This window comes from Melanotaenia boesemani, chromosome 20 (assembly GCF_017639745.1).
Source record: "Melanotaenia boesemani isolate fMelBoe1 chromosome 20, fMelBoe1.pri, whole genome shotgun sequence".
NCBI lineage: Eukaryota > Metazoa > Chordata > Actinopteri > Atheriniformes > Melanotaeniidae > Melanotaenia > Melanotaenia boesemani.
Genome location: NC_055701.1, coordinates 8594163 through 8610603, shown reverse-complemented (window position 1 = coordinate 8610603; position 16441 = coordinate 8594163). Strand labels below are relative to the sequence as shown.

The 16441-nt window shown below is 37.2% G+C and overlaps 2 protein-coding genes across 2 annotated transcripts; both read left to right on the top strand.

Moving 5' to 3' along the window:
* The first annotated feature begins 9384 nt into the window (after positions 1-9384).
* Positions 9385-12330, top strand: LOC121631582 (complement component C1q receptor). The gene has a single exon (XM_041972589.1). It carries the CDS (start codon positions 9522-9524, stop codon positions 11223-11225), a length of 1704 nt encoding a protein of 567 aa, XP_041828523.1. The 5' UTR covers positions 9385-9521; the 3' UTR covers positions 11226-12330.
* A 156-nt stretch (positions 12331-12486) lies between these two features.
* On the top strand, positions 12487-14930 carry LOC121631583 (thrombomodulin). The gene has a single exon (XM_041972590.1). The coding sequence runs from the start codon at positions 12576-12578 to the stop codon at positions 13677-13679; it is 1104 nt and encodes a 367-aa protein (XP_041828524.1). The 5' UTR covers positions 12487-12575; the 3' UTR covers positions 13680-14930.
* Positions 14931-16441: the final 1511 nt, after the last annotated feature.

Below are 16441 nucleotides of genomic sequence, written 5' to 3'. Positions count from 1 at the left end.
TGATGTTACGGTTCAGAGATTTCTTTTTATCCTGGGCTACATTAAACGTTGGTGCTTGCTGGGACTTGCAACTTAAATGAAGATTTTGTGGCTGGAAGGAGCAAACAGTTGAGAGGTTTGATGTTAAAGATGGATGAGAAAGGAAAAAACTGCACACAAAGCACAGTTTCACAATTTTATCTTCCCATTTGAGACGGAAGAGTCATTTATGAATATCAGTCTGCAGGTGGATAACAGGAAGAAGGTGGAGTGATAGAGTGGTGCAAAGCTACCGATGGAGATTGTTCAGCGTAAATAGTTTTCAGTCAAATTATGGGAGCAATTTCTAAATGGACTAAAATCATCCGTAAATGGTAAATGGTTTTGGACAGTGGCTAAGAGCTAAAAAAAAAAAAAAATAAAGAGAGAGAGCAACTAGTTATGTTGCAGTGACTTTAGAAAACACAGTAAAATGTTTTTGCATTACATTGATGTTAAAGATGTTGCAGATATCAGAGGTAGAGCTGGTTATTCAGTCTGAAAACTGGAGGAAAGACTGCAGCCTGTATCTGAGGAAGCATAGGAAGGATGATCTCTTGGCTCCTCTCATCTACAACATGAAAGGATCATCTCAGGACAGGGCTTTCCTTTCTTTAGCTATAATTTGGGTCTTTTATTCTTAGCAGTTGTTCACATCGCTGACCATATTTTTCTGCAATTAGATCATTTAGTTGCTTCTTGCCACAAATGATGCATTCTGGCAGAGTCCTCTTCTATCCTTTGAGAAAGCCAAAGTTAATGTAACTATCAACATATATCCTTACTTTTTTTCTATTGTTAAGAATTATCTGCACAATAAGCAATAGTGAAATTGTATATTCTGTGAAATGTTAAATCAGTGGTTTTTATTTCTAACCTTTTTTACATTTTTCCTGTCTAATCCAGAGTGTGTGTGGAGAAATTTAGAACAAAAAAAAATGCATTGAGAACATTTGTACTGTTGCATACTTTAAAAGTGTTGTATAACAAATAAATAAGACAAAGGTAACTGACATATTTGGCTTTGTGCTGCAATTACAATTACAGTGTGCAGATCTACTGTATCTTATGTTTTAACCACAGATAAATATTTCATACAGGTTCACCACAAAGAGAATGATTAAAAAATATACCTTTAATAAAAAAAAAAACACATCTTGTAAAATCAGTCAGTCTTTGTGTGTGAAAATCTAAAGATGTAATTTGTTATACAGTGAGAAGTTGGTATATTAATAATAACTGGCATTCATCTTAAGCCTCGCGGCTGCTTACTGTCACAATTCTACAAAAACCTGCAATAATGTTTGTTTATTCAAACATGCAGCAACATGTTTGTTTTTAGTGGTAAAGTCCTGTTGAACCACTTTATTCACTGCGTGGTTGGTGTTTATTTTAATTATACGACGGCAGTCAGGACTGAGTGGTTGGTTGTTTGCCAAGTAACTTCACAGAAACTTTAAAACACACTTCTCAGGAATTGCTGTGTATAGCCTTTTTTTTTTTCAGCAAAGTTTCTGCTCTGTTTTTATGTGTGTCTATACCTAGGTTCACATTTTTGAATAAAAAGGTGGTTATCATTACTTAAAAAGTTTCACTTTCATGCAGTCTTAAAAAAATGTTTTTAATCAAAATGATCTAAAAATCAATATAGCTAGTGTCTCAAGAAGCTCAAATGGCTTTTGTTTAATATTTCTATTTAACCAATGTGGAAAGGAGTATTTCTACTAAAAGTAATCTGGTTTGAAAATCCATAAAACAAATTTCAATAGAAAACCAGGGCTGGATTTACTGAGGCTTGACATTATCATAAGTCATCGCTAACATTCACTCTGGCAGAAAGTCAAACAATGCCTGAAATAATGTCTCTTTTTGTGCCAGTTCCTTTAAAAGAATGCAGCCGATTTTCACACAATGACTGGAAACAGATGGAAGTACCCGGCCCAGCTTTAAAGTGCTGAAAATTAAATGCGTCAATTTCTTTATTAAGTTCAGTTACTGTGAGAAAGAGACCAGTGGGCGGAGTGTATTAGATGATGCATTCTAATCTGACACCAAGATTGTTGGATCTGTTCTGGAGGTTTCCAAATAAACACGTCGGCCAAATCATAGGGTCACTAACCTGAGAAAAACCCCAAAAGGCCCAACAGCCCAGCCAATTCCATGCCAACACTCCTATGTATACTTCAAGCTAATATCACTGTCTGATTCCATTATCAGGATAGATGCCACGTCTTATTTAGAATCCCTGACCCAGAAAACATACCCATAGACAGCAAGATGAAGCAAATGGCTATAACAGTCTTGAAGTTATTGTCTCTAATGGGGGGCAATCTGGGTTAGCTGTTAGCAATTTAACATTCACCATCTTGTCTTTTTTTTTCCCCCCAATGATTTTGGGAATTTTCTTTGAGTAAAGAAACTGCAAAATTATCCCTATATCCCAGTAGTAAATAATCCTTTAAAAAAAATCCTTTATTGCATTTCCTGAAAATTGAATCAAAATCTGTCCACAACTTTCTGTCACGGTGGGTGTGAGGGTCCAAGGAAAAGGGAGCACTAGGAAGAGTTAACAGAGGTTTTATTGTGACAGATTGGTGGAATGAGATGAGAACGCTGGAAGGACGGGCAGGAGAGGGCAGACAGGATTCCTCAGAGACACGGGTGAAGTCCAGGTCAGGTTCTTGTGAGGAGAGAGCACACAATAGTTAATGTCAGGCTAAGAGACAGAGACAAGACTTTGATCGCGACTGGTTACCACAGATTGTAGTATATTCCAGCGAAGACTGAAGGTCTGCTTGGAGTTCTTATACGTGCGAGGATAATCAGTCCGAAGACTTCCAGCTGCGCCGTCCTGATTGCAGTGATGCTTCAAAGTCCAAATAAGGTCAGCAGGAAGTGAGGGAGCGTGAGCCATGACACTTTTTGAGATATGTTGCTAATAGACAGACAAACCAATGCCACTAAGAATACAACCTTTGCATTTTCTTACATTTAAAACCTTAAAATGCGCTGAGAAGATAATCGCTTCCATTTCTGCCTCCATCGTGAGCATAACTGCTCATATACTTGCTAGTGTACTACGTTTGTTACTGGAGGATTCCACTAGAGGGTAAATTAGGGAACTCAGACTGGAGAAAGGAGCCAAATTTGTAACAAAACAATATACATGGCAACAAAAACAATAATGTTTTTTTTTTTATTGTTTTTATTATGTAAAGCAATTTGTGATGCTTTTTAAATGAAAAGCACTTTGAGTAAAATTTGATTTGATTTGATTAATAAGGTTAATATTTGGTTAATATTGAGACCACAGTAGCACTTTTCTAGATGTAAATAAGGCTTTTAAGCCAACCATGCCTTGTCTTGCCGTGGAAACTTTATGGTATTTTTACCACTGTTGACCATATAACCTTACATCTAATAAAATGGAGGCCTGCACTGCCCTTACTGGTTACTCACATATTGCAACTTGCAAACATGAAGCATTAATTAAATTATATGCAAGTGATGTGCAAGTGATCCATCAAACAAATGCAAAATATACAAGTTAGCCATGATAAACACGCATACACGAAATTTCAAAGCAATTATATTTTCCGCTCTTGGCACCGTGATATGATGTGATGAGGCTGAAATGTTAGCAGGATTATGAAAACTAAAGTTGCTGGAGAGTTGGAGCAAAGAAAGAGTAAAATAAGATTCTGGTTGAATTTTGAAGCTAAACTTTTAATATATACCTTAAATGGCTGCTACCAGATAAACCTGGTGAAGTAAAAGTGAAATTTTGTCCTCGTTCCTTTGATTGGATGTGTTGAATAGTTTAAAAGTCAAATGTTCCAGTCACTTACGAAATGTCCAGTAAGGTTTCTCAACCCCTAGAGTATGAGGTGTAAACCTCTGGGTGAGGTCAAGTTGATCTTTCCTGTCATCATAGTTTTGTTTTTTTTTTGTTTTTTAAAATGTTGTTTTATCTGTGAGGTTTTCTAAGCTGGCAATGACTGACATTCAGAAGGTTCAGTTCATCCTGCTCAGTCACGTATGTAGTGTGAAAAGTTGTACCTGACACGCACATGTTGAGTAAAGATATGTTCCGTGTGAGTATAGCTTTACTTTCAAATCACTGTTTGCCCAAGGCGAAACCAAAGATATCAAGACATTGTTATATAAGCAGAGTGCAGAAGCTGGCATTCGAGTTTGGAAACAACAAGGATAATTTATAAGGGACTAAGTTACTGATAAATGCAAATCAAACACACTGAACAAAATAATAAAATAATTGTTTTTCTCTTATCACACACAACTGTTGGAGAAAAATAAAGTCAAGAATGCAAATTATCTAAACAAAAACGAACCTACTATTGATTGGTTCTCATTCACATTCTTTGGCTTTTTGTCCCCAAAGCTTTCAGTAAGAAAAATATCGATCTCATCAAGCTGGTATCGATTGATATGATACTCGCCTTGGTATCGAAAATATTGATATTTGGATCAGTCCACCTAGCCCTAACGTAGGCTGCAGCTTCAGCCTGCCTCGGGCCTCACAGTTGTTTTAATTTACTGTTTCTTACAGTGACTGAAAAAGCATTTTCAAAGGAGAAAATGTTCAGTAAAAGAAGAATGAGAAAGTTGTAGAGTACAAAAAAACAAACAAACAAAAAAAACTGGAGTCAGTGAGTCAAATAGCACTGAGGGAAATAAAAAGATCAAGAGAGCTTAAAGTGACGGTCTTCTTGTACTGCTGAATTGTCTTTGAGTCTTTTTTTTTTTTTTCACGCGTGGATGAAAGCAAGGAGAACAAATCCAGCACCATCGCTGATCCAATTTGTCTTCTATCACTTCTTCTTTATTATCCTTAGCATCTCATCTAAATCATAAATCGTTAGTGAAAGCTGCTGGCAAAGTTTCTGGATCACAGCAGGATGGCTTTTTGGCCATTTTTAACAAAAATGTGGTGAGGAAAGCTCATTCTATATTAAACCACCCAAACCACCATCTCCAGAATGAGTTTATTAATTTCGGGCCGTCACTTTAAGTCTCTTTATCCTCCCAAAAGAGGCCTTGAAGTGTCGTTTGTCCGTACTTCTGTTCATCTACTTAACAGTAATGGCCTAAAGTGACAGAGTTTTTTCTCTATTTGTTTTTAGCTGTGATTTTATTTAACTTATTTTAAGCTCATTTATTGTTTCGGATTGTGTGAATCTCTTTTTGACACATGCCATTCGTTCTGATTTTGTTTTTTTATGTTTTTGATGTGATGTCTGTCCTATGTGTGTGTTCTTGCTGCAAAATCAATTTCCCTCTGGGGACAATAAAGGAATTGAATTGAATTGAATTGAATTGAATTGAACTGAACTGAATTGAATTGAATTGAATTTATTCAAGTCAGCAGATTCGAAAGGTTTTAGAAAGTTACAGGTGAGCAGAGCTAAAGCCCATAACTACATCACCCTGCTGCTGTTGCTGATAATAAAACTGTCAAAAATTATTAAAGAGGCCATGATACCATCTTTTCTGCAGTTGAAATTACATTTAGTGTTGTTCCCTTAAATGTCCCTGTTCCTGATGGAAAGAGAGAGCAGGGATTAATGTTTGTTTGGTAAAATTTCTGCACCTGATTATCAACCAGTCTGCGTCTTTTCTAGCTAATCGTTGCTGATCTTCAGAGACTGTCATAAAAATGAAACGTGAAATATTTAAATCAAAAACATCTTATCAGACTTAAATTAAAACTGTAACTTGCGTGCGATGCTCGTTTCGCCAGTTGCTTGCATTTAGTAACAGAATGGCATTTTTATTGGAACTATTGTGTAAAAAAGTGTGTTCTGTCTTGACATCCTTTCATCAGAACCGTGAGGACAGGTGTGTGGGCTGTTTGCGAGAGAGTATATTCTGGTTTGTTGTGATCTCCACAAGTCTCCACAAGCTTTTTTACGCTTGGATTTGCTCTAGACATTTTATCTGATTATTCAAGACAAATCATGTTAAGCCAATTGAATAGAGGCCTATTTAAAAGTAGGGTGAGAGACAGGAAAGCAGGCAGATGAAAGTACTTAGGTACAACTGTGTACTCAGAAAACCAGCTTAGCCAGTTGAGGTACGTCAGTGTACAAAATGTCAACATCTCATTTAGTGTTAAAAGGCAAGGTGAACAGATGGGTTTTAAGAAGAGATTTAAAAGCAGATATAGAGGAGGCCTGTTTACAGCATAAAGGCAGCTCTTTTCACAGTTTAGGTGCTGCCACCCCAAAGGTCCAGTCCCCTCTGAGCTTCCAGCAAGTCCAGGACACACTCAGAAGGAGCTGGTCAGCCGATCTGAGAAGGTATATGGGGATGGAGGAGCTCAGAGAGGTACAATGGGGCAGTGCCATTTAAACACACATGGGCAGTCAGTGACCAGAAGATAAAACCCTGTCCAGCTATGTGTTTTCTGCAGCACATTACTGAGGATACCATTGAGTATGATGCTTTGATTATTCTCTGTGTCTGTCCAACCCACAGACATGGAGAGTTAGAGAAACCAGGAAATGCCTATTTGGTGCAACAGCAAAGGGTTCAAACACTTGAATAAATGATTCATTTGAATTTTATTTTTTTTTATTATTGTTATTCTAAAAACATGTTTCACTTAGTCAGATTGGGTTGTTTACTGTCTGTGTGGGTGGAGAGGTGTTCGACTCAGTTTCCTGCAGTTGTTGTTGGGGCACTTCCTGCATTTAAACAAATGCAGGAAATTTCAGGATTCACATGAATGTTCTGGGTACTTGCCATGCAGAACAGTACATTCAGTCCTAAACAAAGCGGGTTACTGAAGTGTGTTATGGTCAGTTCAGTCAGTCACCAGAAAACTTCACACAACCTAACAAACCTCACACTGTATGCCGTTATTTCTTTATTACATTAAATTAATAGTAAATTTGCTTCTATCTTAATTGAAAGATAAATATGTTTTAAGTTGTTGTTTTTTAACTGTGAGTGTACTTAATCCATAAGAGCGCGATGTGACATATTTGTCACATACAGTTTCTGAGACATTTTGCTTCAATTTATGGTATAAACTTTGCTTAAAATCCTGTTGAACACAATGTGGTGCTTGTCTTCTGTCCCCTACTAGATACCCAGAAGCAGAAAACCACATTATAATTTTAAAGTATCACATGGTAATAAATGGTAGATATCCCTCCCCCAAAAAATTTAAATTTTTTGTTACATTTTGTTTAAGGGCCAAATAAAGACCTCATATTTAAAAAATCTGGACTTTTCTTACCATTTTTTCATGGGTCGGGCCTTTATGGGTTAAAATGTGAAATGTTAAAATATCTATAATTCTGATTAAAACTATTTGTAAACATTTGCAAATAGTAAAATATAAATGGCAATAAAAGCAAAAAGAAAAAAAAGGGCAAGAATGACTGAATAAGTTTAGAAAGCTACTTAAATGTTGTGTAACATTTAGGGATAGATGAACCTAGTGTACACTACTATGATCTGTTGGGCATGTTTAGTAATTTTATGCTGATTTATGTCAAATTCACAGCTTATGAAAGGAGTCCAAATAAATAAAAGAAGAAAAGAATTCTGGATAAGCATTTATTTTTTAAAAGTTCTTCATCTTGCAAAGATACATTGTGGGATATTTAGCTTTTATTTACGTTTTTCGTAAGGTGTTACAGCTCTCCCCTCCAGCTAACACCTCAGATAAATAATATATAGAGTCTGAAATATGCTGCAAGACATTTTGTTCTTTCAACAAATACAAATACAAACAAATACATACATTAATATTTAATTTGAGAAATATAGTAAATGTTTAAACTGTTTTTGTGTAAAGGGAGTAATGCTGTTAAAAAGCAGTTTATTTGTTTAAAGTGTTTGTATATCAAAAGTTACTGAACATTTTTTCATGAAACATTATTTTTAGGTGTGCAATACACTGCTTTTGAATTTGTTATTGAATATCGCAAACACTCTGATTAATTCCATAAAATCATGCATTTAATCAACTTTAATCAGTTGTCCTGCAGGTTTAATTACCGATAGCCACAGTTATGTTTCATATACTTGTTGCTGGTGTTGTTAAAGCTTTCCTCAGTTTGTTTTTCTGTGGGTCCTCTTGATGATCCTCTGCTTTGTTTTCTTACAGAAGCTGTTCATTTTTTATGTTGTTTTTATTATTATTATTATTATTATTATTACAATAATAATAATAATAATAATATTATAGTTATTATTGTTGTTGTTGTTGCTTTTGTTTTCTATCTTTTGTGAGTTTGTCTCCTTGTTCTTCTGCCCCTAAAACAAAATAACAAAAGTCCACTGTTTTGGTTAATAGAGAGTCGCCCCCCCCCCAACCACCACCACCACCACCACCACCACCCCCCCCAAAAAAAAAAAAAAAAAAAAAAAAAAAAACACATTTTTACTCCTTGGCTTTTAGCATATGATGACGATTATGTGATCTCTGTTTTTTTAATGTATTTTAGGCTTTTAATTTCTCTAAGTGTGTCACAGTCTTTTTAAAGGTGTTTTAAAGAAATGAAAATGTTAAGATACACTTAAAGTGTCTGTTAGTCTTCTGATCATTTATTCGGTTCATTCCGTTTTTATCTTTTATTTTTTAATACATTTTAGTCTTTTAATTTCTTTGTGTGTGTGTGTGTGCGCGCGTGTGTGTGTTTTCTTTGTTTGTTTGTTTTTTTTTTAGCCTTCTTTGGTATACTTCAGAAATATTAGTATATTTTGTTTCCCAAGTCTTTTAATGTCTTTTTGAAGTGCACATTTTCTGGCTGTGAATGAAATGTTTCTATGTGTTTTGACAATTATGAATTATATATAAAGCATATTGGCAACCATGTGTCTTTAAAAGGTCCAGTAATGATATGTAATTCTTCAAAAAACAAGTTAAAATCTAAAGAATAACACTGAAGTATAAATGGGAGCCATATATGCACAAAGCTTAATTCCCTTTGTATTCATTACTCTTAGAGGCAACAAGTACAGAAACTATAACTTTATTTACAAAAATTAATTATCACATGTGTTTTTGCCCTGTGGCAGCACAGTGATAAAGATCACAGGTTATTTTTTCCCAGCAGCATCTATTGTATGTCCCCCCACGGTGTTCTTAATGTCACCGTGTTCATAATGCTCTGACCCCAGCATGTTCACATATTATAAAACTCCACAATTAAGGGAGTCTGTAAAAGCCTGGAGTCTTTAAGGGACCGGAGACATCTGGAGAGGCCGTCAAAACAAAGAGCAGCCTCTCATTGTTTTCTGTTTAAAAACGGAAGTGGTCAGCAGGGGAGAAAGAAAAGACCCGTAAATGCTGCTAAACATGATTTCCGTCTTTAGTTTGCGTCCCAAACAGGATGCTGGAGCATGAATGTTAGTTTCAAACTAACAACACTTGTTCTTTGGCTACGAATGGACAACCACATATTAGTCTTATTTTGCCCTGAAGTTTCCATGGACCCTTTTGGATATCAGCTAATTTGTTGATCTTTATGACAATTATGTTGCTGATCATTCTCCTGCAGCTCATTAACAGCTTTGAGGGGTTGAAGGGAGCTGTACATGAAACGATGTGTACCTCTGATGCCTGCTTCACCCTACACATGGAGAGGGTGAGCTTTGACAAGGCCCAGCAGGACTGTAAAGACAATGGAGGCTACCTGATGACAGTCAGAAACAGCCACGAAGAGGATGTGCTGCGTTCACTTCTCTCGCTGATTCAAAATCATCATCACGACAAGGTACTAAAATTTTGGATTGGATTAAAACTGCACAGGCAGGACTGTGTGTTGTCTGACGAGGCTCTCAAAGGGTTTAAATGGGTGTCTGGGGATAACACTTCCCACTATGCCAACTGGAAAAAAGAGCCTGTCCCCACTTGCACAGAGGAGCGATGTGTAAAAGTTGACTATGCTTTTTCAGCTCAGGACGAGCTGAAATGGACTGCAGGAGGTTGCAAAAGACCTGCATTTTATGCATGTAAGTTTTATTTTACCGGGATGTGCAAACCTTTGGCTCTGTTGGGACCCGGAAGCATAACTTACACAGCACCCTTCTCTAAAGAACCTCAAACAAGTGAGATGAAATTGCTTCCACTTGGTACATACACTAATATTTTATGTGGTGACAAGCAGTCGTATTACTCTGTGTGCAGGAGCGTGCATAACACCTACAGCTGGAGTAATCCTGGCCCCTTTTGCAAATTAAATTGCAACATCAATAATGGTGGATGTGAACATTTTTGTTATCCGGATGCAGATGATGCTCAATGCATCTGCAGAGAAGGTTACGAACTTGAAGAGGACGGCCTTTCTTGCAGGATGAAAGACTTGTGTAGTCCCGATACCTGTGAGCATCAGTGCTTGATGATGGAGTCTGGCTTTTCCTGCCGATGCCCAGAAGGGTTCAGACTGGATGAAAACCAGCGCAACTGCTCTGACATTGATGAGTGCCATTTAGAGGCCTGTAAGGATCATCTGTGTGCAAACACGCCTGGTAGTTACATGTGTGTGTGTAAAGACGGCTACGAAATGGTCAACGGTGAATGCAGAGACATGGATGAGTGTATGCAGTCCAGGTGTGAGCATAACTGCTCAAACACCATGGGATCATTTTCTTGTTACTGCTATGAGGGCTTTACTTTATCTGGGGATGGATTCTCCTGTGTAGACATCAATGAGTGTGTCAGAAGCAGCTGCTTTGCTGAATTCACATGCATCAATACTGTAGGCAGCTTCATGTGCACCCATCAGACAGACACTGATGCCACTCTGGTGCCATATGTACCCGACACCTCAGCTGCCTCATTGCAGGACCGATCACATGAAGAAATGGAAGGAAACTTCATAGAGTCTTTAACCAGAACCGCAGTGGAGCTCCAGCACCAGTCCCCTCATACTGACCCACCACTGCCAGACCTGGTCAATGACACGCACGGCGATCAGCACAGCAACACGTCCTTAGCAACAACAACTGGGATGACAGTCAATTCCAGGGTGATGATCTGCGTCCTAGGCTCGGTCATCCCTCTGCTCATGTTGATTGCTGTGACTTTGTTCATCGCGATTTTCCGATGCAGTCGCTCCAAAAAGGAGATAAAAAAGAACGCTACTTCAGATGGCTACTGCTGGGTGTCATCTGGTTTGGATCCACGTTTAGAGAAACTCTACGAGTCCGTCATGACTGATGACCTATGACCTGACAGTGACAGAAAAGACTGCCTTTGTGGGTTTTTTTTTTTACGTTTATTTATGTAATTTATGTTCAGTTATCAAATAATTACATATCAAATTGCAAACTTAGGAACAAGTGATGGGACTGTAAAAAGTGTAATGGAAAGACTAAAAGGATGGTAAAGGTGGCTGTTGAGTAAGTGCAAGCAAGTGTTGTTAATGATTGCTTCCTGTTACTCTATAAAGAGGATATGAAGGGCTCTGGGACTGGAGATCTCATTGTTTGGACTGGGTGTTGCCTGTAATTTTAACCAGCATGATGAAGAAGCCAAGAAACTACATATTTTTTAGATAAGAGAAAATTTGTCTAGGACATGGTGTCAAAGTATGACATGTTAATCTTAAGATGAGACCATTTCTTTAATGTCATCAGTAAACATATTTGAACCTCCTGTATATATTATCTTTCAGAAATGGAATAAAACAGAAAAGGACATTTATAGGTTATTTAGTTAAGCTAAAGTTATAATACTTATAAAATACACCCCCCCCCCCCCCCCCCCCTCATTTTCAGTTGAGAAAAATTAACTGAAATAGGAGTGCTTAGCATCATATCAGTGTATGTCATGTGGCAAAAATGTCTCTGTATTTGTATTTGACCAAAATTAAATAAACTGTTCTGAAAAAGGTAAAAGTGACTGATGTTATGCTGTGACATTTAGAGGCACAACTACATGTGGCAACAGCACTCCACAAGTAGCAGCAGCTCCCCCGGGAGGACAGAAGTGGGAAGTGCTCAAACTGCTTAGATATTCTGAGGTGTCCATCCAGCCTCCAAACCCCCCACATACCAATCTGATGAGAGTTATCAAAGACACACCCTACAACCCACGGGACCCAACAGATTTAATGCAAATATACAAATACCAGAAACTCAAGGACATCCTCATGTTTTTTCTTTGTCCACACCCTGAATGATCTGAGTGCTATAGACAACACGAGGAGGGTCTACTCAGTATTAGGCAGGCAGTCGCTATGTTATTGACATTTAGTGTAAAATGCTTGTTTGAAGGTGCTGAAAACTTTATTGTTTTTCATGTAATTGTATAATAATAAAGCATTGAAATGAGCACTGAAATTATTATTATTATTTTTTTAATGTTTCACACTTCACATGTATATTTGTACTATTTCTATAAACACACCCTTTCCAAAGCTGGCTCACTCTTTTGGAAAAGAACAGCAGTCTAAGTTTATCTGGTTTCCTTCCTGGTCTTGAGGGACCATGTTTCCGGAGTTGAGAGCCACAGGCTTCAAATTCTTCATTACTCTTCAAGCCAGTTTGCTGCTACTGTGTTTCTTTCAGTGAAGATAATGACAATGGCTATTTTTGAGTCTGTAATGTTTTTGCTGATCATTAGCTCAGGATTTGGCTTGAAGCAAACCAGCACCTGTAGGCCTGTTTGTGTTGGAGATGACTGCATTACTGTTAACCTGGACAAAGTAGATTTTAAAACAGCCGAGGAAGCATGTCGTGACAGCAAAGGAGAACTTCTGACATTTCAGTTTGAGACTGATAAGCCAATTTTTGACATTTTAAGTCAAGATTTATTTGGAAACTTCTGGATAGGACTGCGTTTACCAGCTGGATCCTGCAGCAACCTTTCTCAGCCACTCAGAGGCTATGAGTCAACCTCTGGTAACACAGACTGGATGTTTTCTCCATCCTTCAACACCTGGACACACAGCGCCAAACTCTGCTCTCCGCATTGTATATCGCTTTCAAACAATCAAAAATGGACCGAGAGGCTCTGCACAGACAAAACCGATGGGTTCCTGTGCAAAGCAAAACACAAAGATGCATGTCTGGCACAAGAGTTGTCAGATTCAGTTTTTTTCAAGAGCACTGAAACTTGCAAAAGTGCTCCTTGTGAGCATGTGTGCACTGACATGAAGGAGGGTTATACATGCTCTTGTTTCAAAGGCTATATGCCCGACAGCAAAGACCCCAAGCGGTGCAAACTGCATTGTGCAGCAAAGAAATGCCCACTGAAATGTGAGGGAAACACTGCAAGTCAATGCTCCTGTCCTGATGGATTCATAAGGAATGAGAACTTTTGTGAGGACATTGATGAATGTGAAATGGGTGAATGTGCTCATCTGTGTGAAAACAACTTTGGAAGTTTTGTTTGCTCCTGCCCAGAAGGATTTGTCCTCAAAGATCAGGTCAAATGCATTAAAGCTGAAGAAACTGAAGGTTTGCTTATTACAACTCCTGATGCTCAATTTGTTAAACCAGCTGCCAAAAACAACACCCTGAAGAGCTCCTCTGTGCCTGCAGGGGCTTTCCTCTGGATATGGGTTGTACTGGCGGTGGTTGTCATCGTATCTGTGCTTGTAATTAGGGCTCTAGTTCAGCATCGGAGGCGCAGAGAAAACGTTACTCAACAGTCTATTGCTCCTGCAGAAAAAATTTAATATTAACAAGCTCCAGAAATAAAGACCATGGACATAGAATCTAATGTTAACATGATCTGTGTGCTCTTTACTGATGTAAGTTTCTGATTCATCAACATGAGCTGCTACACACAGCTGAAATTCAAACATAAAGCAGTGCTCAATGTAAAGCATCTAATTAAAACAGATGTTAATTTAAAAGTAATTTGGATGAAATACCTTAAAGGACATGATTTATGGGTTGGAGGTTTTGTATTTTAAAAAATTATCTTGTTTGGCTCTGTTTTTCAGATCTTAATCTAAACTATATTTAAAAGTAGGGAATTTTGTGAAGAAACTGGTCTCTAATTTCAACTCCTTTGTTCTTACCTCTTTGTCATTTGTCCCCTTCAAAGAGTCAACAGTTCAGCACAAGCGTCCACCACAGACGCCCAAAATGACCAAACCTCCCAAAAGATGCCGGGGGAGATGAGAATTTGACTTTTTTTTTATAAAGTGAGTGATATTTTCAGATATATACTGTGCTTATTTGTAAATGTATTAGAGTTTAAAATGAATTACAAAAAGATTAAGCAAATTATGGAAACTTTAACTTGAAAAACACACACACACACACACACACACACACACACACACACACACACAATACATTCTTTCTTGGGTTTTATTTTTATTTTTTTGTGTTTTTAGTTTGTTAAAATTCTGTAAAATTCTGACCTACACTGTTCCTAGCTATCATATATTACCTATTAAATAGGAATTTGTGTAAAATGTGTAACTTTAGAATAATTTTAGGATGTATAAGAACTTTCCTGAGTTGTACATGGGAGTGTGTGCTCGGAAAACCGTTCAGGGTTAACGCTACAAAGATGGTAATGAAGTGTAATAATTCACCTTGACTCCAATTATATGTCAACTACATGAAAGAAAAAGTATGAAAAGCTTAATTTTCTGTAATTCTGTGCGACTTGATCACTACTGCCAGGGTAATTCTAAAACATAAAAGTAGAGTAATATCTCGATAAACATAATTGTAAAAGTTTTATATATACATATATATAAGCAATGTAGAAGATATTGCAGAACTGTTTGGACTCCAATAACAGCCAGCACTCGTGTGTCAATTTCACATACCAGCCTTTATTTTCATTGTGAGCCACATATATGTGACCTATATGTTTTTTTGTTGTTGTTGTTGCTTGTTTGTTTGTGTTTTGTTTTGGTGCTCTGTTTGTACAGTTGTTGAAAGATGGGTGAAGCTGAAATAAAGAATTTAATTTTCAAAAAAGCATAAAAGCTTTTTTTGGTCTTTCCTTTTTTTTTTTTTTTAAGGTGTGTGTGTCTGTGTGTGTGTGTGCGTGTGTGTGTGTGTGTGTGGGGTGGGGGGGGGGGGGGGGGGTTAATTGCTCTGATTTACATCTACAAATCTTCATTTAGTCTTTACAATGGTTCTGATGTTAAAATCATTTAATTTGTTTGTATAACTAAGATAGAAATCTTACCAGGGCATATTTGTACATGATTTCAGTTTATTTTATGTGGTTGGCTTCGTTGTTTTAATTTCTACTAACAAAAAGCTCTATGTGAGATGAATTTTAGATGTTAAAATGAACAGGTAAGAGATGATATCTGTTTCTTTGTCATTTGTTTATCATGGTAAATTAAAAGCTGAATTAATTTTTTCATATCAGCATGCTTTGTGGTCATTTTTGCTGCTTTACTGACACCTGCTGTCCTCGTGAAAAAACAGCTAAAATGCTCCATGAAGCAGTTAGATAGCAGTAACACAGACTTTTATAAATGGATTTATTTGGGTGACTTTGAACATGTCATGGTTGTTGGTCTGAGTATTTCAGAAACTACTGATCTAGCGAGATTTTCACACACAATTATCTCTAGGGTTTACAGGAAGTGATCTGAATAAATATCCAGTGAGCAGCAGTTGTCTGGATCAGAATACCTAGTCAATGCTAGAAGTTAGAGGTGAATGGGCAGGCTGGTTGGAGATGATAGGAAAGCAACAGTACCTCAAATAAGCACTGGTTCCAACCAAGGCACACAGAGTAGCATCTCTGAACGCACAACACGTCCAGGTTTGAAGCAGATTGGCTACAGTCTATCGATCTATCTATCTATCTATCTATCTATCTATCTATCTATCGATCTATCGATCTATCGATCTATCTATCTATCTATCTATCTATCTATCTATCTATCTATCCATCTATCCATCTATCCATCTATCCATCTATCTTATCTATCTTATCTATCTTATCTATCTTATCTTATCTATCTTATCTTATCTATCTTATCTTATCTATCTTATCTATCTTATCTATCTTATCTATCTATCTTATCTATCTATCTTATCTATCTATCTTATCTATCTAATCTATCTATCTGTTATTTGATTCATTTAGTATCCCTTTTACAACAAACTTGATCTTTGCAAGCAGCAGGAGCTTTGATCATCAGCTGTCTCTGAATAAATAACAATGAAGGAACTATCAGGACTTAATAATCGTTTTTCTTTCAGTTAGGCTTATTTGCTTTTCAAACCCTGCTCAGGTTCACCTCCATGTGTCACACTGTCCACTCACCCTGACAAGCTTGAGTTTCAAGCTAAGCCTAGAAAGGAAAAGTGTTACAGGCTGTTCTCTGACCTTTATGCTCTATTGGAAATAAGTGTGCGTGTGTAAAGCTAAGAGAGAGTATACAGTGAAAGTTTAGTGTTGTTTAGACTGGGCGATGCAAACTTAACCAGGCCAGCACCGGCTTTGGTT